Below are 26,660 nucleotides of genomic sequence, written 5' to 3'. Positions count from 1 at the left end.
GTGGAATCTAAAAAAATGGTACAAATGAACTTACTTATTTACAAAACAGAAATAGAGTCACAGATGTAGAAAACAAACTTATGCTTACCAAGGGGGAAAGTGGGGAAGGGGGGGAGGGATAAATTGGGAGATTGGGATTGACATACACACACTACTATATAAAAAATAGATAATTATTAAGAACCTACTGTATAGCACAGGGAACTCTAGTCAATACTCTGTAATGACCTATATGGAAAAGACTAAAAAAGAGTGGATATATGTATAACTGATTCACTTTGCTGTACAGCAGAAACTAAAGCATCACTGTAAAAAAAGCTCTAACTCTGATTGCTGTGCCTCAATCTTCAAATTAACCAGAAGTGACAGCTTTTCTTCACTTGTTAGTGAAGCTCTGCTTTGTTGGACAAGCTGAAGAAGACTCCATCCTTGCCCCACCTCTCCTTCCAGAAACAGTGACCAGAACCCATGATATACCTGAGAATATGGGCCAGGAGTAACCAGCTGCCATTTTCTCCATCAGTTCTCAGAGACTCTGACCCCTGCACTTTCTTTCACAAGGTGTCTCTGAATCGATTTCCTCTGCTCAAGTCATTCTTCCTTTATACATTCCTGGGGAGTCAAAGCTCTGGCGATTTCCCTAGACAAAGTTTACAGTGCAGAGTACTCCACACCCCACATCCAAAAGCCATTTCGGTGCAAACCCATTGTCCAGACGACCATCTTCTTTCAGAGACAGGCTGATCTTTCTCTTTGCCTTTCACTAAGTGGGCAGGATTTTTGTTTTCTTTAGAAATTATTGAGCAGTTAAGATTTTACCTTGGAAAACTCACTAAGGACGTCATGAGAGGAGATGCCAAAATGGGGCTAAATGTATTTTTCAAGATTGTTTTCATTCATTGGTGAGATGCATTTGCTTCCTTTTAGTTTTATTTTTTAATTTTTTTTTTTTTGGCTGCATTGGGTCTTCCTTGCTACTCGCCAGCTTTCTCTAGTTGTGGCGAACAGAGGCTACTCTTTTGCAGTGCATGGCTTCTCATTGCGGTGGCTTCTCTTATTTTGGAGCTTGGGCTCTAGGCGTGTGGGCTTCAGTAGTTATGGCTCGCAGGCTCTAGAGTGCAGTCTCAGTAGTTGTGGCGCACGGGCTTAGTTGCTTCGCGGCATGTGGGATCTTCCCGGACCAGGGCTCGAACCCGTGTCCCCTGCACTGGCAGGCGGATTCTTAACCACTGCACCACCAGGGAAGCCCTGTGCTTCCTTTTATTGAGACTTAGCACATTGTCTTCATAGTCATAGTCAATTATGTTGGACTACTCAGTTCTGTGCTGTCTTCCGTGAAGAAGAAAGAAGGTACACAATAAGGAAGGGTTGAGGTGAAGAAGGGACGTGTTCCTTGTGGATCCCTTGTGTAACCCAAGGAATTCTTTGAAGCTGGAGCCTGAACTCGGAAATACCAAGAGCACAAGGTTGACCCCACTTGCCAGTTGAGAAGATGAATTTGGAAGATCCATCTTCAGACAATTCAATCATCTGTTTTTTTTCTCTGAAGCCCAAGGGTCTATCTCTACTTCTGCCTTTCTGCTTGGGATCTTTCTGCAGGGGTTTCTGGAGGTGCAGGAGTCAACTCTCTGCCCATCCCTACCTCCTAAGCACTGATGGGAGACGATGCTTGGGAATTCTTGGGCAAGAATCGGAGGAGCAGATATTTTGTCAATCATCATTTTCTAAGGAAATGGGAATCTTCTCTTGCTCCTCATCATAGATGCATTTTAATTGATTCATTCACTTTTCATATTGTCATGTCAATCCCACAAAAATGGGCAATAAATTCTCAAACCGTCTCAATATACAGTTGTTAAAAGTCGTCTTCCAGGCCTCTTTTTTAATAATTGCATATGTGTGATGTGGTCCTTGAGGGCTGCAACAATATCCGTGCCATCCCAAAACAATGGACCTGCTAATAGGCTTCCCAGGAAAGGCTTAAGATGGTCTGTAGATTTGTCCTGTGATATGGTATTGAAGACTTCACAAATTATAGAGTTACGTGAATCAAAATGCTACATTCCATCTTCCTGAAAGTGCAGTGCTACCAGAAACACAGAAATCAATACACAATTTGTAAAGAAGTGTAAAGAGTGAGTGAAAGCACTTTAGACAAATAAAAGCACAGAGACCATTCAGCTCATCCTAGGCTCTGCATCTAGGCAAGATTTTTCTAGCAAGCCAGAGAGGGAAGCGAGGAAGTCCAGGTAAAATTAACTGTATTTATAGAAATTGAATGTAAACATGATAAAAGAGTAAGGTAAACATGATGAAAGAGTAAAATCTGTAACTTTTCTGCATAAAAAATCGCCCAGATCTTTCTCAACACATCCTCCATTGAGGTTGGGTCAGGAGACAGGGATTGGGGTGAAGGGCATTTCCCCTCAGGAACCTGAGACTGGAGTTTGTTAATCCACAGGACCACTGCCACTGTCTGTTTCATTTCCTTTATAGTCACTATTTTCTCATTTTCACTCTCAGAAGCTCCCCTTTTCCTGGCTAAGAAATACCCCAATCCCAAATAATTCAGACTTGTATTCAATTTCTTTGCAGATCAAACCTTAATAAGATTTCCCTTATTACAGTTAATGGCTTCTCAAGGGCTGTTTTTTCCAAGAATGAAGGGATTTTGCATAGGGAAATAGTCCCGTTTCACATATTTGTAACCTTTTCCTTAACTAGTTTTTATTTTTTAACATCTTTATTGGAGTATAATTGCTTTACAATGCTGTTAGTTTCTGCTTTTTAACAAAGTGAATCAGCTATACATATAAATATGTCCCCATATCTCCTCCCTCTTGCATCTCCCTCCCACCATCCCTATCCCACCACTCTAGGTGGTCACAAAGCACCGAGCTGATCTCCCTGTGCTATGCGGCTGCTTCCCATTAGCTTCTGTTTTATATTTGGTAGTGTATATATGTCCATGCCACTTTCTCACTTCGTCCCAGCTTACCATTCCCCCTTCCCGTGTCCTCAAGTCCATTCTCTATGTCTGCGTCTTTATTCCTATCCTGCCCCTAGGTTCTTCATAACTATTTTTTTTAAACATCTTTATTGGAGTATAATTGCTTTACAATGGTGTGTTAGTTTCTGCTTTATAACAAAGTGAATCAGCTATATGTATACATATATCCCCATAACTCCTTCCTCTTGCGTCTCCCTCCCACCCTCCCTATCCCACCCCTCTAGGTGATCACAAAGCACCAAGCTGATCTCCCTGTGCTATGCGGCTGCTTCCCACTAGCTAGCTATTCTACATTTGGTAGTGTCTATAAGTCCATGCCACTCTCTCACTTTGTCTCAGCTTACCCTTCCCCCTCTCCATGTCCTCAAGTCCATTCTCTACATCTGCGGCTTTATTCCTGTCTAGCCCCTAGGTTCTTCAGAACCAATTTCTTTTTTTAGATTCCATATATATGTGTTAGCATATGGTATTTGTTTTTCTCTTTCTGACTTACCTCACTCTGCATGACAGACTCTAGGTCCATCCATCTCACTAAAAATAACTCAATTTCATTTCTTTTTATGGCTGAGTAATATTCCATTGTATATATGTGCCACATTTTCATTATCCATTCATCTGTCGATGGACCCTTAGGTTGCGTCCATGTCCTGGCTCTTGTAAATAGAGCTGCAGTGAACATTGAGGTACATGACTCTTTTTGAATTATGGTTTTCTCAGGGTATATGCCCAATAGTGGGATTGCTGGGTCATACGGTAGTGCTATTTTTAGTTTTTTAAGGAACCTCCATAATGTTCTCCATAGTGGCTGTATCAATTTACATTCCCACCAACAGTGCAAGAGGGTCCCCTTTTCTCCACACCCTCTCCAGCATTTATTGTTTGTAGATTTTTTGATGATGGCCATTCTGACTGGTGTGAGGTGATATCTCATTGTAGTTTTGATTTCCATTTCTCTAATGGTTAGTGATGTTGAGCATTCTTTCATGTGTTTGTTGGCAATCTATATATCTTCTTCGGAGAAATGTCTGTTTAGATCTTCTGCCCAATTTTGGATTGGGTTGTATGTTTTTTTGATATTAAGCTGAATGAGCTGCCTGTAAATTTTGAAGATTAATCTTTTGTCAGTTGCTTCATTTGCAAATGTTTTCTCCCATTCTGAGGGTTGTCTTTTGGTCTTGTTTCCTTTACTGTGCAAAAGCTTTTAAGTTTGATTAGGTCCATTTGTTTATTTTTGTTTTTATTTCCATTTGTATAGGAGGTGGGTCAAAAAGGATCTTGCTGTGATTTATGTCATAGAGTGTTCTGCCTAGGTTTTCCTCTAAGAGTTTTATAGTGTGTGGCCTTACATTTAGGTCTTTAATCCATTTTGAGTTTATTTACGTGAATGGAGTTAGGGAGTGTTCTAATTTCATTCTTTTACATGTAGCTGTCCAATTTTCCCAGCACCACTTATTGAAGAGGCTGTCTTTTCTCCACTGTATATTCTTGACTCCTTTATCAAAGATAAGGTGACCATATGTGCCTGGGTTTATCTCTGGGCTTTCTATCCTGTTCCATTGATCTATATTTCTGTTTTTGTGCCAGTACCATACTGTCTTGATTACTGTAGCTTTGTAGTATAGTCTGAGGTCAGGGAGCCTGATTCCTCCAGCTCCATTATTCTTTCTCAAGATTGCTTTGGATATTAAGGGTCTTTTGTGTTTCCATAAAAATTGTGAACTTTTTTGTCCTAGTTCTGTGAAAAACGTCACTGGTAGTTTGGTAGGGATTGCATTGAATCTGTAGATGGCTTTGGGTAGTATAGTCATTTTCACAATGTTGATTCTTCCAATCCAAGAACATGGTATATCTCTCCATCTGTTTGTATCATCTTTAATTTCATTCATCAGTGTCTTATAGTTTTCTGCACATAGGTTTTTTTTCTCCTTAAGTAGGTTTATTCCTAGGTATGTTATTCTTTTTGTTGCAATGGTAAATGGGAGTGATTTCTTAATTTCTCTTTCAGATTTTTCATCATTAGTGTATAGGAATGCAAGATTTCTGTGCATTAATTTTGTATTCTGCTACTTTACCAAATTCATTGATTAGCTCTAGTAGTTTTCTGGTACCATCTTTAGGATTCTCTATGTCTAGTATCATGTCATCTGCAAACAGTGACAGCTTTACTTCTTCTTTTCAGATTTGGATTCCTTTTATTTCTTTTTCTTCTCTGATTGCTGTGGCTAAAACTTCCAAAACTATGTTGAATAATAGTGGGGAGAGTGGGCAACCTTGTCTTGGTCCTGATCTTAGTGGAAATGGTTTCAGTTTTTCACCATTTAGAACGATGTTGGCAGTGGGTTTGTCGTATATGGCCTTTATTATGTTGAGGTAAGTTCCCTCTATGCCTATTTTCTGGAGGGTTTTTTATCATAAATCGGTGTTGCATTTTGTCAAAAGCCTTTTCTGCACCTATTGAAATGATCATATAGTTTTCCACCTTCATTTGTTAATATGGTATATCACATTGATTGATTTGCATATATTGAAGAATCCTTGCATTTCTGGGTTAAACCCCACTTGATTATGCTGTATGATCCTTTTAATGTGCTGTTGGTTTCTGTTTGCTAGTATTTTGTTGAGGATGTTTGCATCTATGTTCATCAGTGATATTGGCCTGTAGTTTTCTTTCTTTGTGACATCTTTGCTTTCGGTATCAGGGTGATGGTGGCCTCGTAGAATGAGTTTGGGAGTGTTCCTCCCTCTGCTATATTTTGGAAGAGTTTGAGAAAGATAGGTGTTAGCTCTTCTCTAAATGTTTGATAGAATTCACCTGTGAAGCCATCAGGTCCTGGGCTTTTGTTGGAAGATTTTTAATCACAGTCTCAATTTCAGTGTTTGTGATTGGTCTGTTTATATTTTCTGTTTCTTCCTGGTTCAGTCTCTGAAGGTTGTGCTTTTCTAAGAATTTGTCCATTTCTTCCAGGTTGTCCATTTTATTGCCATATAGTTGCTTGTAGTAATCTCTCATGATCCTTTGTATTTCTGCAGTGTCAGTTGCTACTTCTCCTTTTTCATTTCTAATTCTATTGATTTGAGTATTCTCCCTTTTTTTCTTGACGAATCTGGCTAATGGTTTACCAATTTTGTTTATCTTCTCAAAGAACCAGCTTTTAGTTTTATTGATCTTTGCTATTATTTCCTTCATTTCTTTTTCATTTATTTCTGATCTGATCTTTATGATTTCTTTGCTTCTGCTAACTTTGGGGTTTTTTTGTTCTTCTTTCTCTAATTGCTTTAGGTGTAAGTTTATGTTGTTTATTTGAGATTTTTCATGTTTCTTGAGGTATGATTGTATTGCTATAAACTTCCCTCTTAGAACTGCTTTTGTTGCATCCCATAGGTTTTGGTTCGTTGTGTTTCCATTGTCATTTGTTTCTAGGTATTTTTTGATTTCCTCTTTGATTTCTTCAGTGATATCTTGGTTATTTAGTAACGTATTGTTTAGCTTCCATGTGTTTGTATATTTTACAGATTTTTTTCCGTGTAACTGATATCTAGTCTCATAGTGTTTTGGTAGGAAAAGATACTTGATACAATTTCAATTTTCTTAAATTTACCAAGGCTTGATTTGTGACCCAAGATATGATCTATCCTGGAGAATGTTCCATGAGCGCTTGAGAAGAAAGTGTATTCTGTTGTTTTTGGATGGAATGTCCTATAAATATCAATTAAGTCCATCTTGTTTAATGTATCATTTAAAGCTTGTGTTTCCTTATTTATTTTCATTTTGGATGATCTGTCCATTGGTGAAAGTGGGGTGTTAAAGTCCCCTACTATGATTGTGTTACTGCCGATTTCCCCTTTTATGGCTGTTAGCATTTGCCTTATATATTGAGGTGCTCCTATGTTGGGTGCATAAATATTTAGAATTGTTATATCTTCTTCTTGGATTGATCCCTTGATCATTATGTAGTGTCCTTCTTTGTCTCTTGTAATAGTCTTTATTTTAAATTCTATTTTGTCTGATATGAGAATTGCTACTCAGGCTTTCTTTTGATTTCCACTTGCGTGGAATATCTTTTTCCATCCCCTCACTTTCAGTCTGTATTTGTCCCCAGGTCTGAAATGGGTTTCCTGTAGACAGCATATCTATGGGTCTTGTTTTTGTATCCATTCAGCCAGTCTATGTCTTTTGGTTGTAGTATTTAATCTATTTACACTTAAGGTAATTATCGATATGTATGTTCCTATTACCATTTTCTTAATTCTTTTGGGTTTGTTATTGTAGGTCTTTTCCTTCTTTTGTGTTTCCTGCCTAGAGAAAGCTGGTTTGGTGGTGCTGAATTCTCTTAGCTTTTGCTTGTCAGTAAAGGTTTTAATTTCTCCGTCGAATCTGAATGAGATCCTTGCTAGGTAGAGTAATCTTGGTTGTAGGTTTTTCCCTTTCACCACTTTAAATATGTCCTGCCACTCCCTTCTGGCTTGCCGAGTTTCTGCTGAAAGATCAGCTGTTCACCTTATGGGGATTCCCTTGTATGGTATTTGTTGTTTTTCCCTTGCTGCTTTTAGTATTTTTTCTTTGTATTTAATTTTTGATAGTTTGATTAATATGTGTCTTGGCATGTTTCTCCTTGGATTTGTCCTGTATGGGACTCTCTGCACTTCCTGGACTTGATTAACTATTTCCTTTCCCATATTAGGGAAGTTTCCAACTATAATCTCTTCAAATATTTTCTCAGTCCCTTTCTTTTTCTCTTCTTCTTCTGGGACCCCTATAATTTGAATGTTGGTGCGTTTAATGTTGTCCCAGATGTTCTAAGAGTGTCCTCAATTCTTTTCATTCTTTTTTCTTTATTCTGTCTGCAGTAGTTATTTCCACTATTTTATCTTCCAGGTCCCTTATCTGTTTTTCTGCCTCAGTTATTCTGCTATTGATTCCTTCTAGACAATTTTTAATTTCATTTATTGTGTTGTTCATCATTGTTTATTTGCTCGTTAGTTCTTCTAGGTCCTTGTTAAACGTTTGTTGTATTCTCTCCATTGTATTTCCATGATTTTGGACCATCTTTACTATCATTACTCTGAATTCTTTTTCAGGTAGACTGCCTATTTCCTCTTTATTTGTTTGGTCTGGTGGGTTTTTACCTTGCTCCTTCATCTGCTATGTGTTTCTCTGTCTTCTCATTTTGCTTAACTTATTCTGTTTAGGGTCTCCTTTTTGCAGGCTGCAGGTTCATAGTTCCCATTGTTTTTGGTGTCTGCCCCCAGTGGCTAAGGTTGGTTTAGTGGGTTCTGTAGGCTTCCTGGTGGAGCGGATTGGTGCCTGTGTTCTGGTGGATGAGGCTGAATCTTGTCTTTCTGTTAAGCAGGGCCCCATCTGGTGGTGTGTTTTGGGGTGTCTGTGTCCTTATTATGATTTTAGGCAGCCTCTCTGCTAATGCGTGGGGTTGTGTTCCTTTCTTGCTAGTTGTTTGGCATAGGGTGTCCAGCACTGTAGCTTGCTGGTCGTTGAGTGGAGCTGGGTCTTGTCGTTGAGATGGAGATCTCTGGGAGAGCTTTCACCGTTTGATATTACGTGGAGCCGGGAGGTCTCTGGTGGACAAATGTCCTGAACTCTGCTCTCCCACCTCAGAGGCACAGGCCTGACACCCGCTGGAGCACCTAGACCCGATACCTGCTGGAGCACCAAGACCCTGTCAGCCACACGGCTCAGAAGAAAAGGGAAAAAAAGAAAGAAAAGAAAGGAGGGAAGGAAGGAAGGAAGGAAGGTAGGTCAAATAAAATCAAAATAAAGTTATTAAACTAAAAAATAAAATATAATTATTAAAAATAAAAAAATTAAAAAAAGAAAAAAAAAAGGAAAGAAAGAAAGAAGAGAGCAACCAAACCAAAAAACAAATCCACCAATGATAACAAGTGTTAAAAACTATACTAAAAAAAAAACAACAAAAAAAACAAAAACGGAGAGACAGAACCCTAGGACACATGGTAAAAGCAAAGCTATATAGACAAACTTACACAAAGAAGTATACACATACACACTCACAAAAAGAGAAAAAGGAAAAATATATATATATCATTGCTCCCAAAGTCCACCGCCTCAATTTTGGGATGATTTGTTGTCTGTTCAGGTATTCCACAGATGCAGGTACATCAAGTTGATTGTGGAGATTTAATCTGCTGCTCCTGATGCTGTTGGGAGTGATTTCCTTTTCTCTTTGTTCGCACAGCTCCCGGGGTTCAGCTTTGGATTTGGCCCTGCGTCTGCATGTAGGTCGCCTGAGGGCGTCTGTTCCCACCCAGACAGGACGGGGTTAAAGGAGCAGCTGATTCGGGGGCTCTGGCTCACTGAGGCCATGGGGAGGGAGGGGTATGGAATGCGGGGCAAGCCTGCGGCAGCAGAGGCCAGCATGACGTTGCACCAGCCCGAGGCGCGCCGTGCGTTCTCCCAGGGAAGTTGTCCCTGGGTCACGGGACTCTGGCAGTGGCGGGCTGCACAGGCTCCCTGGGAGGGAAGGTGTGGAGAGTGACCTGGGCTTGCACACAGGCTTCTCGGTGGCTGCAGCAGCAGCCTTAGCGTCTCGTGCCCGTCTCGGGGGTCTGTGCTGATAGCCATGGCTCGCGCCCATCTCTGGAGCTCGTTTAGGCGTTGCTCTGAATCCCCTCTCCTCACCCACCCCCAGACAATGGTCTCTTGCCTCTTAGGCAGGTCCAGACTTTTTCCCGGACTCCCTCCCGGCTAGCTGTGGCGCACTAACCCCTTCGGGCTGTGTTCACGCCGCCAACCCCAGTCCTCTCCCTGCGATCCGACCTCCAAAGCCCGAGCCTCAGCTCCCAGCCCCCACCCACCCTGGCGGGTGAGCAGACAAGCCTCTCGGGCTGGTGAGTGCTGGTCGGCACCGATCCTCTGTGCGGGAATCTCTCCGCTTTGCCCTCCGCACCCCTGTGGCTGCGCTCTCCTCTGTGTCTCTGAAGCTTCCCCCGCGTCAACCCCCATCTCTGCCAGTGAAGGGGCTTCCTAGTGTGCGGAAACCTTTCCTCCTTCACAGCTCCCTCCCACTGGTGCAGGTCCCGTCCCTATTCTTCTGTCTCTGTTTTTTCTTTTTTCTTTTGCCGTACCCAGGTACGTGGGGAGTTTCTTGACTTTTGGGAAGTCTGCGGTCTTCTGCCAGCGTTCAGTAGGTGTTCTGTAGGAGTTGTTCCACATGTAGATGTATTTCTGATGTATTTGTGGGAAGGAAGGTGATCTCCACGTCTTACTTTTCAGCCATCTTGAAGGTCTCTCTCTCCTTAACTAGTTTTAATGGTAATTTTTACTGTGAGTAAACATGAATGATACATGTGCAGTTTGTATAAATACTTCATTTCTTTTTTTTAAAAAATAATTTAGTATGTGGTTTTTTTTGTTTTTGTTTTTTATAAATTTATTTATTTATTTATTTATTTTGGCTGCGTTGGGTCTTCGTTGCTGCACGTGGGCTTTCTCTAGTTGTTTTGAGCAGGGGCTACTGTTCGCTGTGATGCGCGGGCTTCTCATTGTGGTGGCTTCTCTTGTTTCAGAGCACAGGATCTAGGTGCACAAGTTTCAGTAGTTGTGGCTCGCAGCCTCTGGAGCGCAGGCTCAGCAGTTGTGGTGCACGGGCTTAGTTGTTCCGCAGCATGTGGGATCTTCCTGGACCAGGGTTCGAACTCATGTCCCCTGCATTGGCAGGTGGATTCTTATCCACTGTACCACCAGGGAAGCCCTGAACACCTTGTTTCCATTTATCTGATGCAAGGTCAAGTTCATGGTGTTTTTGAAAAATGAATCATCGAAAGTTTGGAGAATGTTCAGTCCAATTTAGTCAACAAATGAGGAAAGTGAGCTTCAGAGTGATAATTATTTTATTCACGATAACTAGCACATGACCAAGGCAGAACGAGACCCTGTCTTTCTGACCACTTGCCCAAGTCAGTGTTTACCACTTTGGCGTTTTTAACAATAAGAGCATTGTTATTACGTTAAAAAGGAATGTTTAAGCAACAGTGCTGAAAAGGAGAATATAATATGGATGGCAGGGAAGTGATTTTTAAGACATTCTCAAAGCAGATGTTAACAGCCAGCAGGCACGGCCCAGCCTTGGATGTTCTCTGAGGCTCACAGGAGAGTGAGACAAAATCAATTTCTTATTCTAGTCCCTCACTTCTATGCATTTAAATGTTCCTGCAGCAGCCTTAACATCTATAGTCCCTTTAATAGAGAGCATGGGGCTTTGCTGGTGACGCAGTGGTTAAGAATCCGCCTGACAATGCAGGGGACACGGGTTTGAGCCCTGGTCCAGGAAGATCCCACATGCCGTGGAGCAACTAAGCCTGTGTGCCACAACTACTGAGCCTGTGCTCTAGAGCCTGCGAGCCACAACTACTGAGCTCGCGCACCACAACTACTGAGCCCGCGCACCTAGAGCCTGTGCTCCACAACAAGAGAAGCCACTGCAATGAGAAGCCCGTGCACCACAACGAAGAGTATCCCCTGCTCGCCGCAACTAGAGAAGGTCCGTGTGCAGCAATGAAGACCCAATGCAGCCAAAAATAACTAAACAAATAAATAAATTTATTAAAAAAAATAGACAGCATGAACTTTTGTTTCGTTTTCTTGGTCTGTATTTTTGTGATTTGTTTTCAGCACACAGATAGTTACCCTGGAGCATTCCTCTAGAATATGTAAAGATAAGGCAGGAGGAGTAATTGTTCTCCCAAATTAGAGTTGGCAACATGGATAATTTAGGGAGTTAAAGTTTCAAGTACCATGTATTTATTTTTGTTTTTGTATTCATCACAGGAAATAGAAAGAGAGGGATCTGGGGCATGATGTTTATTTAATCTAAAAGGACAGCCACTTAAAAACATACAAAGGACTTTTTCCTGGCAGTGTTGTTTTTACAGCTCAGAAGATGCTGTTTTATATTTGACCTCCACTCTGGTTAAAGAAGGGCAAATTGTTCCTCCTCAAAAGTTTTTGAAGGTTTTCAAGATGGATTTAAAATATTTTGACTTTTAAATTATGCAGTTTTTCCCAAAACTTTAAAAGCCAATTCAGGATCAGCTCCCCCTGTTCCAATGCCAAAGGAAGATTAAAATAATAACTCACAGAGATGCCCACACTACCCGAAAATGTGCACTTTGGGAAGTTAGGTGTTGTTAAATACAATTTGAACATAAGTGCAGAGAGTCTTCTACTAAAAAACTTTTACAAAAGTCACCATGGTCCCATTTGACATTACCCAAGTCAGGAGCTGTCCCTCTGGTCAGTGACTCTGTAGGAATAACCACGGGGACTGCTTCGTGATAAAGATCTGGCTTCCTATTTCAGAAGCTCTGAACACCAAAGATAAAAGCTATCTCATTTTCACTTGCTTTTAAGACACTGAAAATAGGGACTTTCCTGGTGGTCCAGTGGTTAAGAATCCGTCTTCCAGTGCATGGGATGCGGGTTCGATCCCTGGTCGGGGAACTAAGATCCCACATGCCGCAGGGTAACTAAGCCCGCGTGGTGCAACTACTGAGCCCACACGCTCTGGAGCTCGTGTGCCACAACTAGAGAGAAGCCTGTGTGCCACAATGAAGAGCCCGCACACCTCAACGAAAGATCTCGCGTGCTGCAACCAAGACCCGATGCAGCCAAAAATAAATAAATAAATAAATAAATATTTTTAAAAACCTGAAAATAACTTTTAAAAGTATATGGTAGAAAGCTGACCCTATATATACTGTGTGTGTGTGTATATATGTGTATAGATAGCTATAGCTATAGATATTAAGAAGCTGACCTTTGATTATCATTCAACCTTTTCTGTTGGGAAATATGACTGAGGACTCTGAGGGACAGTCCATTGGAGACTGTGGTCTGAAATCCTGCATCTACCCAGAACTGAGAAAGAGAAAAAATGTTTTGAAGAAAAATTCCAAAAGAAAGAAAAGAAGTGGAAAAATGTGTGTATGAGGCATTCACTGTCACCATTCCTCCTCCATTGACTGGGCCCCTTGCCAGGTCCCAGGCACAGTGCTCAGCGCCCAGGATGTGCTGGTGAGCAGGGCAGACGCTGCCCAGCCTGCTTGGAGCTCAGTCTACTGGTGAGGGGAGACAGACAACTAAATAAGTGATCATAATAAGGTGTGCTAAGTCTCCTGGTAGGGCAGAGCTTCTCGGCCTGACTGCACAACAGAATCATGTAAGGGGTAACTAAATCTAAACCTTTGGGGGTAAAACTCACACTTTGTAGTGGTGTAGACTCTGCACAGGGGATGCGACGGGTGGTCAAGGTAGGGGGGCTACAGGAGCAGGTGTTCTCAACACTTAGAGGGTGTCAGCTACCCACACATTGCTGGGCTCCACCCGCAGAATCTCTCATTCATAGGTCTGGGGTGGGGAGAGGCCAGGAAACTGCAATTCTAACAAGTCCCTAGGTAATGCTGATGCTGTGGATTTGGGGACCACATGTTGAGAGCTGCTGAGGTAGTAACAATTATTCTACTTCAGGGAGCTGAACTGAGTTTCCAAGAGGGAGTGATGTCTAAGGTAAACTGTGAAGGCTGAGTGGGGCTCAGGGAGGTGTGTGATGACCCATGAGCATGTGAGTGAGTGTGTGGGGTGGACACGAGAAGCTCAAGGACATGTGTCATGGAGACGGAAAAGCAGAGCAGGGTCTGGAAGCAGATCTGGGAGCTGAACCAGTGTTCAGCATAATTGGCTTCAGCCAGGTCATGAGGTCAGCGTAGCCCCATTCCAGAGTCCAGGGTGTATTTTAAGAGACATGAATAAACGGGGGTAGAATGTGGTCAGATTTGTGTTTTGTAAATTTGCTGCAAGTCCATTTCTGGATGTGGGTTGAAGGTGGGCAAAACTGGAGAAAGTCTAGCTAAGGAGCAGTTTTCCAGTAAAAGAGATGATCGTTTGCATACGGGTGGTGGCAGAGTGGGGAGGGAGAGAAAGGGACAGATCCCTGAGGTGTGTGGCACAGACTAAATAAATAGGACTTGGTGACCGATGTAAGGTGGAAGTTGGAGGTGGCGAGGAATGAAGCCTGGGGTGCATTTGGTTACTGGGGGTTAGTGATGCTGTTCCCACAGGGGTCAGAGTGGGAAGTGGTGGTAGGTTAGGAGTTTGGACACACTGCGTCCGGGTGCCTGGGAGACCTTTAAATGGAGAGGTCTGGGAGGCAGGTAGATGTGTGGTTGGAGATCATTTGCGTGTGTGTGTGGGGTTACCAGTATAGAAGTGACACCTGAAGACATAATGACACCCAGGGGGACTAGAGAGGGAGATAAGTTGAAAGAGGCATGGGTCATGGGTCACGGGTTTCAGGGCTGAGGTTGTGACAGTCATGTCCACTGTGGGATAAACGACTGCTATTCACTCACAGGTGTCAGAAGTGGGATTGAATAAATGAGTTAAGAGAGAGGTTCTGAGCTGCCTGCCTATGGATGACATGAGATTGCATCCTCCTGTTCTGTCTGGGAGAGGTGCCATCATCTTGTTTCCCTCCCCTGTAGCTGGGGGACAGCAGCGGGAGCCCTGCAGGCTGGGGCAGCCAGGCCCAGGCAGGGTGGCCACCGGGAGAGGGCAAGGCTACGCTGGAATGCTGAATCAGACATCGGGACGTATCCAGCCCGGTTTCAGGTCTGCTCTGGATTGTGAGGAAACACTGCAGTCCTAAGGTCGTAGGCTGGGTGTAGTGAGGTGAGGAAGGTGATGGGGTGCCTCTTTGTCTTCATGTATGCACACGATCAGCTGCAATGTTTGTGACATACTTTCTGTTACCTGGCTTGAGCCAGTTCCTGTAGCCGTAGGCGATATGGGCTTAAAATAAATAAATAAATAAAAAGTTCCTACCCTGAAGGGACTTAGATAGCAGGGATGCGATAGACATTTTAAAATCCAGCATCTCAGGAACAACGCATAATGTAGTTGTAAACAACGTAGTTTGGTATAAACTGTATATAAATGAGTTAGTATTGACACAAAAATACCTGCCACCTGTTTTTTCCAGCACTTTCATTCCCGTTCCGAAGAGGACACTGCCTCTGGAGAACCCCTGCCACACACATGCTCCAGCTACATAAAACACATCCCAGGGGGTCTGGGGTCCCAGTCCTTTTGAGCCCAGCCCTGCTCTGCCCAGAAGCAGCACCCAAGGAGCACGAGAAGGGGGGCCCTCCCCCCTGCTTTTGTGAATCCCAACAAAGACACAGAAGAAAGAAACCTCTCCTTTAAAAAATTCTTTTCCTCCTTCCTTCTTTCCCTCACCGCCTCTCATCTTGTTCTTTCTTTCAATTTCTTCTTTTCTTGAGGGAGACACAAACTTAGTGTTATCATCTGAACAACTTCTCCTTCCAAATTCACTGCTGGTTTTCTATATAATATATATATTTCCCCCCCACCAGGGGGAGGCTAGGGGACTATTCCTCACTGTTTCACCTGCTATGATTTAGGCTACAGGCTAAAAGCCAGCAGAACCTGCTGAGAAACAGAACTGGGTATGGAGGTGAAGATAAACAAGCCATTTTGCTCCTGTTTTGAAGGACCTATACATTGAAAATGTTAGAATATGCCTCAGTGGTTTTAAGACATCTCTCTTTGCAGACTTGATACCATCCTTCTCTATCAAACTTAGCATGGCAAATATTTCAAACTGCAGTGTTAATCCACTCTATCAAATTATAGCGTGCTAATTAATAAGCTGTAACACATCTCTACTAACTGCCCTCTTATTTGTGTGTTACAAGAAGCCCTGATTGGGGAGAATTAAATACAATGAAAGACCTTCTATTTTTACCGCTGTTTGCCTTTTCCCATCAGGCAGATCCTGATACTTACCAGCTCCTTGAAAAGCCTAAAGTGGTGCATGGCCTCTGAATATTCCTCTCCCGCTAAGGTTTACTTGATAAATCTTATTTCTCAGCTTGGGACCCCTGTATGCCCAGTGCTTTATCGTCCGAGTGGTCATCAGTAACATAACTGGAGCCGACTCCGTCGCCAGGACTGGGTGTTGCTCGTGCACCCAACATGCTCCGGGAAACATCTTCCCTGCCTGTCTCGGGTGTCGTCCCAGGATCCAAGAGGGAAAAAGAATGGACACATGCTCTTACCGTTATCATTGCCTTGCTTGATTTCCTCCGCTGTCCGATCAATCAACACGTACAAAGACCAGACCACGCAGGTGATGGCAATGACGTGGAAGGTGACAGAGCAGAATATCTTCCTCCTCTCGCTCCTGGTCATCTGCAGTTTCTCCCACTGCAATTACAAAGGAATCACACGCAACTGAATCCCCAACCCGTAAATGTCGCTCCCCATTTCTACCCCAGGCATAAATCATGAATCGAGGGAAAACACTGAAGAGCTGTCATTTTAGATGACACTATAATATTCACATAAGTCTTTGTGTTTGAAAAGATCTGAAATCATAACCCGTGGAGTTATAACAACTTAAGCATATATTAAAATGGAAAAAAAAATTCCTATTCTCCAAATGAATTAAATTAGGTCATTCCTGGTTTGCTACCCTGTAGTTCCCTTGTCTGTAACACGAAGGGGCCAGTTTTAATATTGTACAATTTTCAGAAATCATTTCCACTCAGGTGTCTGCATATTACTTCTCTGTGGTCCTAGGTTATAAGCAGTAATACATAGTTTCTTCTTGGATTAATACATAACCTGATACAGTGTTGCATTCTTGAATGTGTCAATTTAACAAGTATTTGAATGGCTGCATGATATCTGTGAGAGAAAGTCAACATCTGTTCACAACTCTTCTCCTAGAAGACAAATTTTATCCTCCCGGCAATGGGAGAAAGTCAGCTGCAACCCCTTTCAGAGCAGCCTTGCTTTTCTGCTGCCACTACTGTCACAATCACTGTACCCGAGTCACACTCCTCAGAAAGTTGAGGGCGGCCCCCTCAGCCTGCGAGAGGGGGAGGGCCACAGTGTTTACAGTAGGAAGTCAAGGATTACATGAGGGAACGTCTCCATTATCTACTTTGAAGTAATAGGCTCTCAAATGACATTTTTGCTACCAAACAAAATTTTAATGCCTTGACAGCGACACTATCACTTGATTACTGTGTTGTTAAGATTTGATCTTTACTTTTCTTTGCATATTTCTATAGGAAAATCAAACCACTATGATCTTATTAGATCATGGATTATTTCAGTAATCCATGATTCTTTACATTCTTTTTTCTTAAAAATTGAAGTATAGTTGATTTACAATATTGTGTTAGTTTCAGGTATACAGCAAAGTGATTCTGTTTTATATATATATAAATGTATATATATATTCTTTTTCAGATTCTTTTCCATTATAGATTATTACAAGATATTATAGCTCCCTGTGCTATATAGTAGGTCCCTGTTGCTTATCTGTTTTCTATATAGTAGTGTGTATCTGTTAATCCCAAACTCTTAATTTATCCATTCTCCCACCCTATCCCCTTTGGTTACCAAAAGTTTGTTTTCTATTTCTGTGTGTCTATTTCTGTTTTGTAAATAGGTCCATTTGTATCTTTTTTTAGATTCCACATATAAGTGATATCATATATTTGTCTTTGTCTGACTTCACTTAGTATGATAATCTTTAGGTCCATCCATGTTGCTGCAAACGGCATTATTTCATTCTTTTTTATGGCTGAGTAGTATTCCAGTGTGTGTGTGTGTGTGTATGATATATATATATCACATCTTCTTTACCCACTCCCCTGTCGATGGACATTTAGGTTGCTTCCAGATCTCGGCTAGTGGTGTGAATAGTGCTGCTACGATTCGTCACATTCTTACCTGTTATGCTCTCGCTAAAGCAGAACCCTTAGAGCTTCAGAAGGCACTCTCCCATCCCACCCCACCATCATGCTCCCTGAAGCCTGGCTCTGTCACCAGCTCTGGGACATGGGTGAAGCCTTTGGTCTTTCCGGGCCCAGGTACCTCATCTTCCTTAGAGTCAGAGATGTGATGGAGAATACACTCCTCTCCTTTTCCTGCACTAACAGACTAAGCCTCTGAGGATGGCACTGGGCCAGCTGAAGCTGCTTTCCCACCTTCCTGGCAGAGGTGACAAGGACTGTTTCCTACCGGTGAGATGTGAGTGGCTATCTCCTGGGATGCTGAGTTTTTGTCTTCCTGACCCAGGAATTGCCCTTTCCTCTTTCACTTTCTCTTCTTTGCTATTAATGAGGAATTCCTAATTAATGGTAAAAGTCCCAACAGTCATCTTGCAACCTTGAGGAAAAGTCTGGAGAATCGGAGAGACCTCAGCCAATCGGCCACAGCTCACTTCCGGCTGCCCGTCATATGCGAGGGAAAGAAAGCCCTGTCTGGCTGAGCCATTATTTCTCAGGACTCTGGTCCTCGCTGTCAGAGGCCATTCCTGACAGGATCAAATAGAAACCTCCTAACTTCCCTTCCGGTCTGAATGTGAAGGTCCTATCACTTCATTTGTAAGAGAGCACAATGCTTAAAGTCTGATCATGACCCTCTAGAAAGCTTCTTAAACATTTTAGAAAAATAAATGTTTTCTTTACAAACACTATCCTTTCCTCTCTTACTGGCCGGGTAGCCATCACAGAGCTTTCCTTACAGAGTCTGTTAGAGCCAACTAACCATTCGTACCTCATCTTGGACTTTCTTTTCCAACAAACTATATTTTATATATTATTCTAAGTAAATAATGGAAAAATCTTAGTAATGAAGCTACGGGGAAACCAGATGCTTCAATCTAAAATCTATTTTTAATTAATCAATATTGAATTGAGAAGATTTCAGGATGTGCATCTTAGCTTTTATCAAAGCTTCACATCATAGGTGTGAAAGATTGATTTTTTAAATTTCATTTTGTTATTGATTTATTATGATGTTAATCTGAATAATTTGTATGATTATAGAACAGCACATTATTGTTTGGCAATAGCATTTTGTGGTTTAATAACTATTTCTTGGATTACCTCAGTATCCAGTATAATCAGATAAAAAGTGCAGGATGGTGCAGAAGGGCAGCTTTCCATGTTCAAATTTCCTAAACGTTCCAAGCAGATGGCGATACCTTCATACTAAAATATTCATACCAAATCAACCCTCACTTGTAAGTCTGGCTTTGGGAAAAACGCTTAAAAAGTGAATCTTCTTCAGTCTAAGGAGCGTTTTGATGAAGTGGCTGAAACACATTCTTTAAAAGTAATGAGCCTCAAATAGAAAAATATCAGCGGCGCTGATAGGGATGAACCAAACTCCTTTTAGCTCCAGACAACAGAAGTTCTGAAGCTGTCACTTCCTAATCTCAGCAGCGTTTTAAGAAGTGGAGTGTAAAAGGACCAGCAAACGTTGCTACTTTCCTTTATAAATCCTCGCAGGGACCACTCAGGAATTCACCAGACAGCACACGAGTAAACGCGGTACCACAGCGCCCTCGTACGGACGATCACATCACTGCACACGATACCCAGCTCCAGGCATCCACAGAAACGTCAACAATTTCATAAAATGTTCGTCCACATTTTTGTACTTTCAGGTTTATATACAAAGTTTGAATAAGTTTTGCAAGCCCCACAGTGAGAAGTGGATCGGGAAGGCAAAGATAGAAATCTTACTTTAACAAAGTTGTCACGAAAGGGCAAATACTAATTTATTATTTGGGATGCTAAAATTCAACACCATCAGTTCGCAAAAGATTTTGTGATGGCATAGCGCTGATCTGCACAAATGCACATAGCATCGGGCTTCCCTGCCCAGCTGTATAAAGTAATGTGTGCTTATGGCCACAGACCACGTGTCCGTTGTGAAACGCCCCCTACCTGTGGAGCGTTAAGAGGAGCCTCCTGGGTGCTCAGTTTTAAGGGGGACACGTCTCTGCAGGAGGTCTCAGAGGAGCTGGTGGAAGTGACCAGAAGCAGCAGCGCGGGAGGGGGGGGCCGCACAGTCTCTCGAGCGCCTGGGCCTCTTTCCTCGCCAGCCCTTGCCCTCCTCGACCTGCTCGTTCCCTTCACCTGCAACACCAGCTTCGCAATCTTAGCGCCCGGGACCTCGCTTCCCTTTACAGGATCCCTGGGTCTCTGGCACCTGTTTTACCGTCCTTAGCCTTTGATCCCTTATCCAGACCCCTCAACGATAGAGAGAATTGAACAGAACTCCGTTATTCAACTTAGAAATATACAATTAGATTGTTCTGAAAAGACTTCCAAATTGGAGCCAAAATTGATGCAGATACTGTTTCTGTGAAATTCTCCATTTGCTCTAGCGAGATGAAACTGAGCGAGTTTTCTAATTTAAATTACTTGTATTTGCCTTCTGTCCTAAAATATAAATTCAAAAGCACTGCCTAATGAGAATGCTTTTTTAATGTATTTTTTTGTTGAAGTATAGTTGAATTACAACATTGTGTTAATTACTGTGGTACAGCAAAGTGACTCAGTTATACATATATATACATTCTTTTTTTAATATTCTTTTCTATTATGGTTTATCACAGAATATCAAATATGGTTCTCTGTGCTATACAGTGGCACCTTGTTGTTTTTTTGTTTGTTTTTTTTTTGGTTTTTTTTTAACATCTTTATTGGAGTATAATTGCTTTACAATAGTGTGTTAGTTTCTGCTTTATAACAAAGTGAATCAGTTATACATATACATATGTTCCCATATCTCTTCCCTCTTGCGTCTCCCTCCTACCCTCCCTATCCCACCCCTCTAGGTGGTCACAAAGCACCGAGCTGATCTCCCTGTGCTATGCGGTTGCTTCCCACTAGCTATCTATTGTACGTTTGGTAGTGTATATATGTCCATGCCACTCTCTCACTTTGTCCCAGCTTACCCTTCCCCCTCCCCGTGTCCTCAAGTCCATTCTCTAGTAGGTCTGTGTCTTTATTCCCGTCTTGTCCCTAGGTTCTTCACGACCATTTTTTTTTTCGCTTAGATTCCATATATGTTAGCATATGGTATTTGTTTTTCTCTTTCTGACTTACTTACTTCACTCTGTATGACGGACCTTGTTGTTTATCTATGGGGCAGAGGTTCTTAAAGAGCTTCCCTCGGGGCATCAGCATCAACATGGGACTTGTCAGTGTGACATTAATGAGAGACGGAGGCCATTTGGCTGAGGTGGCTCAGTGCCTGGGCACCCACATGAACAAACCAAAATCTAAGCCTCTAGAGTCTCACAATGGATACCAGTCAGAAAGTGTACACGATGCGAGCTGGTCCCTCAACAGAATTACAAATAACCAGGTACACAGATCGCCTGGTTTTCTTGCTAAGAGTCAAAACCTCAAATGTGACATCCATAAATGTTCTGTGGGTCTACCGCAATCTCCTGGAAAAACTCTCCCCCACCCCCCACATAGTGCTCTGTTCCCTTTTGGTCCACCAATAATTACTACTTAGCATCGTTCATGCATGTTCCCACGTGAAGGGGTATTATACATTTCTGATTGAATGCAGCTCCTCTATTATTTCCCTTGGTAACAGGACAAGAGGAAATGGCCTCACACTGCAGCAGGGGCTGGGACCCACATCCAAAGAACTCGCAAGCAGGAACAGTGAGTGTGGGCCATGTGCAGTGAACCTGTGAAGTCTCCCACTGAAATGTAACTATGGGATTGACAGCTCTGATTGCAGGACATTTGGAGCACATGTTGATCTGGAGTTGGGGGAAGTAGTCATTGACATGCAGGGCAGGAAAGATAACACTGCAAGCAAGTGGCGGTCTTACTGAAAAGTGGTTTACAAATTTTCCCACAAAGAAGAGGAATACTTGGGAACATGGAATCAATGGCTTCATTTGCTACCACCCTTGGCATCCAGAACTACTGAGTAATGGGTATTACCTGGACATGGAGGGAATAATAATACAGATTCTTCAGCTCTGGGAGTCCTTACAAGTAGAAGTAGTTTTCAGCCTTGGCTGTCTAACAGAAGCCTCTGGGCAGGTAAGGTCCCAGCACACATACCAGACCTCACTGACTCCATCACCGAGAGCACACTTGGTCCGTGGTCCAAGCGTGTCTGCTAAAAATGAGGGCTCTGCCACTACGTGCTGTGTGCCCTGGGCTGGGTTACTTTAATCCTCTGTCCTTCCATTTCCTTACCTGTAAAATGGTGATAAGAATAGTATCTACAGCAGCCACTATGCAGAAAAGTATGAAGTTTCCTCAAAAAACTAAAAATAGGGTTGCCATATGATCCAGCAATCCCACTCCTGGGAATATAGCTGGAGAAAATGCTAATTCGAAAAGACACATGCACCCCAATGTTCATTGCAGCACTATTTATAATAGCCAAGACATGGAAGCAACCTAAGTGTCCATTGACAGATGAATGGATAAAGAAGATGTGGTACAGATATACAATGGAATTAGCCATAAAAAAGAATGAAATAATGCCATTTGCAGCAACATGGATGGACTTAGAGATGATCATACTAAGTGAAGTAAGCCAGAAAGAGAAAGACAAATACCATATGATATATGATTATATGTGGAATCTAAAAAGTGATACAAATGAACTTATTTATAAGACAGAAACTGACTCACAGTCATAGAAAACAGAATTATGGTTACCATATTTTATCTATGAAATCGATAAACAAGGTCCTACTGTACAGCACAGGGAACAATATTCAATATCCTGTAATAAACCATCATGGAAAAGAAAGTGAAAAAGGATACGTATGTATATGTATAACTGAGTCACTTTGCTGTACACCAGAAACCAGCACAACATTGTAAATCAACTCTACTATACTCCAATTAAAAAAAGAATAGTATGTACATTACAGGGTCAAGTTTAAGTGAGTTAATGCACATAGTGAGAAGGGCATCAGGCACTTGGAAAGAATTCAACAAACGGTTATCATAACTTGGACCTTGCAGCACCACAGCACCTCAGCCAGTTAGACTCTGGTTGCTTTTACCTTCATGTTGATACCATCACTGGAGGATGAGGAAGGGATGAGTTGGGATTTGGTCATTTTGCAGAATTAAGGCAGTCGAAGCACCCCACCCCCATCTATTTTCCAAGTACAAATAGATTTTTCTGAATATTGACTCTCATAGCAGAGAAATACAGTTTGTTTGTGTTAACTGTTTATACAAAGAAGGGCAAGTGGATGAATTACTGTGCATATCCTAGGTGGACTCTCTTGTCGAAAGACTGCACAACAATACACTCTTTATTGTTAGGACTGGAGAATATATCACAGGTTGCAGTGTATGTCCCAGTAACTTCTCATTCTTTTTGTCTGGAAATTCAAATCAAAATGTTATGTTAAAGCCACCTAAAGAAATACTGTTTTCGGTGACAGTTTTCACAGAAGGTTAAAGGGACTCAAATATTCCACATAAACCACAGCACTGACGCGAGCATGCGGTTATAACTGCGTCTTCCCCGAGTAACATAATCCACGAGAGGCGGCCTGGTGGGAAACGTGCCCCAGGGCCGCTGTTCTGCCTTCGGGATCGCAAAACCCAAGCAGCTACCTGAGAATGGATAAGTGAAGAAATGGCTCTTTTTCCTCAAAGGTAATTCACTTGGATTTCTATACATAATGACTCTTACTGTTTGCTTTTCAAAAACATGTTTTGAGGCCAGCTGACACAACAGGGCTTTACCCAGAGATCTCCCATCATTTTACAGGATTCACAGTGGTACCTGGAACGGGTCCATTGAGTAGAAAGGTAGGGGGTGTTATAGTAGGGCCAATTCCACTTGTAACAAAAATCCGAGCATTACTGAAACATCATTTTAAAACTTGAGGAAAACGTGCACCTACTTAAAACAATAGCAGTAAAAATATATTATACTGAATATATTTATATATATTGAATATATATATATTCAGTATAATATATTTATATTATTTATATATATACTATATATATTATTATTATATTATATATTATATATATTATTAATTATATATTATTTATATATATTGAATATATATATATTATACAAATATATTATATTTGTCACATTCATTTGCAATGGGATAATAAGTTACTAAGAATTGCATCCAGCCCAGTGCTGGTGCAGAGAGGTGTCAGCTACCTGACGAGAAACTGCCCAAATGCCAAGACACCAGTAGAAGCAGAGGCCAAGGGAACAGAAGATGTTGCGAAGAGCCTGGGTAGCAGGGGGTCCGGGCGGGGAGCAGGGGGTCCGAGGTGGGGGGAGGGGAGAGGAGCACATTGGGACATTCAGGTGGAAATGGCTGGAAGCCCTCTGCGCAGAGAGGCCCTGGAGTGAAGTGACAGGATGCAGACTCTCGGGTCTGGCACGGTGGATTAGAGCCTGGGCCAGGGAACCTCACCTGTCTGACTTGGGGCGAGGAAACTACCTCCTAAGCCCTCGTTTCCTGGTTGGTACAACTGGGATGTGAAACTATCCCTTGTAAAGGGTTGTCGTTAGAATTATGTGAGAATAATATCCATACACAGTTAGCACTTCGTAAGCCGTCAAGTAAATCAGGGGTCTTTAGCTGGTTTATGAAACAAAGTTTCATGCAGTTCACAGATGTTTAATTAGGCCCATAGTGGGCTTTATAAAATTATAATTATTCTTGAATTCCTTGAAATGTAACAAACTCAGTTTGCTTTAGTCTCCACCACTGTCTTTGGTTTACACCCTGCCCACCCACTCATCTGTGTCACCTGCTTGGTGCCTGTGGGCAACTGAATTTGTGACTCTGGAAGTGATAGCATCAGTAAGCAAAGTTCTTCAGTGAGATGGAAGCCACTGTGCAAAACACATCCAGAGCTTTCAGGATCTTGAAAAGAGCTGTTGATCGTAGAAGCCAACACGAGAGGTGTCAGAAGGGCCAGTAGGTTCTAAAGAGATGCCCAGAAGGGAGCAGTCAGGAAGATCCAAGTTATCGTATTGATTTGCTGGAAGGAGTGTATTAGGAAACTGGTGTGTGAGAATATTAATCTTACAGGTATAAACGGCCTAAAAATACTGTGGCCAGTAAATCCAAGGTTTCTAAAATATTTTAATAAAACAGATTAGCTATATTCAGCCAACTTGATCAGGATTAAATTTTTCTCTATATAATATGTATGTATATTACACATTAAATGTATATTTAAATATATATGAATCTCATGTTCCTTGAAGCAATTTTTCTTATGAGCCTTTTCCTGATTTCCCATTGTTTCAAGGAGTTCATGAGAGATGGAATTTCCTAAAAGTTTTGAGCAAGGCATTTGTATTACAGAAAAACAGTTTGCTGAGTGAAATCATCCACTAGAGGGTGCAAAAACATCGCAGATGAAGGGATTATAGCGGAAAATAAAGAAACGGACACAGGCCTATTTTACAGGTCTCTTTAGAGGGGAGATATACAATGTGGTTCTGGGGAACATGTGCATTGGAATTGCTATGGTAATAGTTAAAAGGTGATTTCCTAGGCTCTGTCCAGATCCATATCTGGGGGTAGAACCTAGGTATCTGCATTCTTAATAAGCACTCCAAGTGATTTTTATGTGTGCTGAAGTCTGAGAATAACTTCCCTAAGAGGGAAAAAAACCCAGAGAAATATTTTAAAGAGGCGCTGTAATTTCTAATACTTTTTCACAAGAGTGAAAATATACCACCCAGACCATATCTGGGTTGACTAACATGTTGTTATGTAAGAACACAAATTACTTAAAGAATTAATAGATGCATTTAAACAAAGTTACTTTAAAAATATTTAACCAAACTTGGTTGTCCGTTTTCCCTCAAAGGTTATGCTGAAAATATCATGTGGAACATTCTGGAAGCACTGTGAGTGTGTCACTACTTCAGGCATGTTGAACCAGTGGAGAAATCTAGGGTGCTGAGTCCAGGGGATACTTAATTATAGGCTGAGACTTCAAAAAGAAAACAGGAAGACAGTTGGGCTACATCTCAAAAGATGGCACGTCACCTCTTCCCCACAGAGTCAAGCCCTCGCCTGGGACTCTGGGACTCGCCCTGCCGTCCACAGTGTTCTCCCCAGAAGCCTGTTTCTCTTTAGTGAGTATCCACAGTGCACATGGGGTGTTCACAGGTCAGGTACCAACTTGTGCCTAAATGATCATAGCCTTGCACTTGAGGAGAAATTGCCTGTGTGCTAAGTAGAACCAGAGACTGGGAAATTAGAAGACTTTAAAAAGACCCAGTTTTGAATTTGGAATTAACAGACACACTACTATATATAAAATAAACAACAAGGACCTATTGTATAACATAGGGACTGTATTCAATACCTTGTAATAACCTATAATGGAAAAGAATCTGTAAAAAGAACATATATATATATATATATATATATATATATATACCTGAATCACTGCTGTACACCTGAAACATTGTAAATCAACTCTACTTCAATAAAAAATATATATGTTTTAAAAAAGGCACATTTTACCTCCTCATTTTCTAGATGAAGAAACTGAGGCCAAGAGAACTGAATTGATTTACCCAGGGTAATACAGTAAGTTGTTAGTAGATTTTTTTTTTTTCCTAGCTTTATTGGGTAGTAGATTTTTATCATTCAGAAGCTAATTGTTGAAGCATCACAAGGTATCGGATGTTTATTCTCGGTGTCAGGGAGCAAGGTAGCCAAGACTCCTTCTTTTATGATGTTTACATTGGTGTCATAATTGTGGATTTTTCTGTATTTGT

At 41.7% G+C, this 26,660-nt stretch overlaps 1 protein-coding gene across 2 annotated transcripts in view; it reads right to left on the bottom strand.

Moving 5' to 3' along the window:
- MARCHF1 (membrane associated ring-CH-type finger 1) overlaps window positions 1-26,660 on the bottom strand; it is a 332,745-nt gene that overhangs the window by 3,071 nt on the left and 303,014 nt on the right. For both annotated transcript variants that reach the window (XM_061191753.1, XM_061191754.1), the window contains one exon: window positions 16,121-16,268. In XM_061191753.1, coding sequence (XP_061047736.1) covers window positions 16,121-16,268 — 148 coding nt within the window. The remainder of the gene's footprint in view (window positions 1-16,120; window positions 16,269-26,660) is intronic.

The sequence above is a fragment of the Eubalaena glacialis genome, chromosome 5 (assembly GCF_028564815.1).
Source record: "Eubalaena glacialis isolate mEubGla1 chromosome 5, mEubGla1.1.hap2.+ XY, whole genome shotgun sequence".
NCBI classification, from domain to species: domain Eukaryota; kingdom Metazoa; phylum Chordata; class Mammalia; order Artiodactyla; family Balaenidae; genus Eubalaena; species Eubalaena glacialis.
Note: the sequence above shows the minus strand (reverse complement) of the source record. Positions and strands in the feature narration are given on the sequence as shown.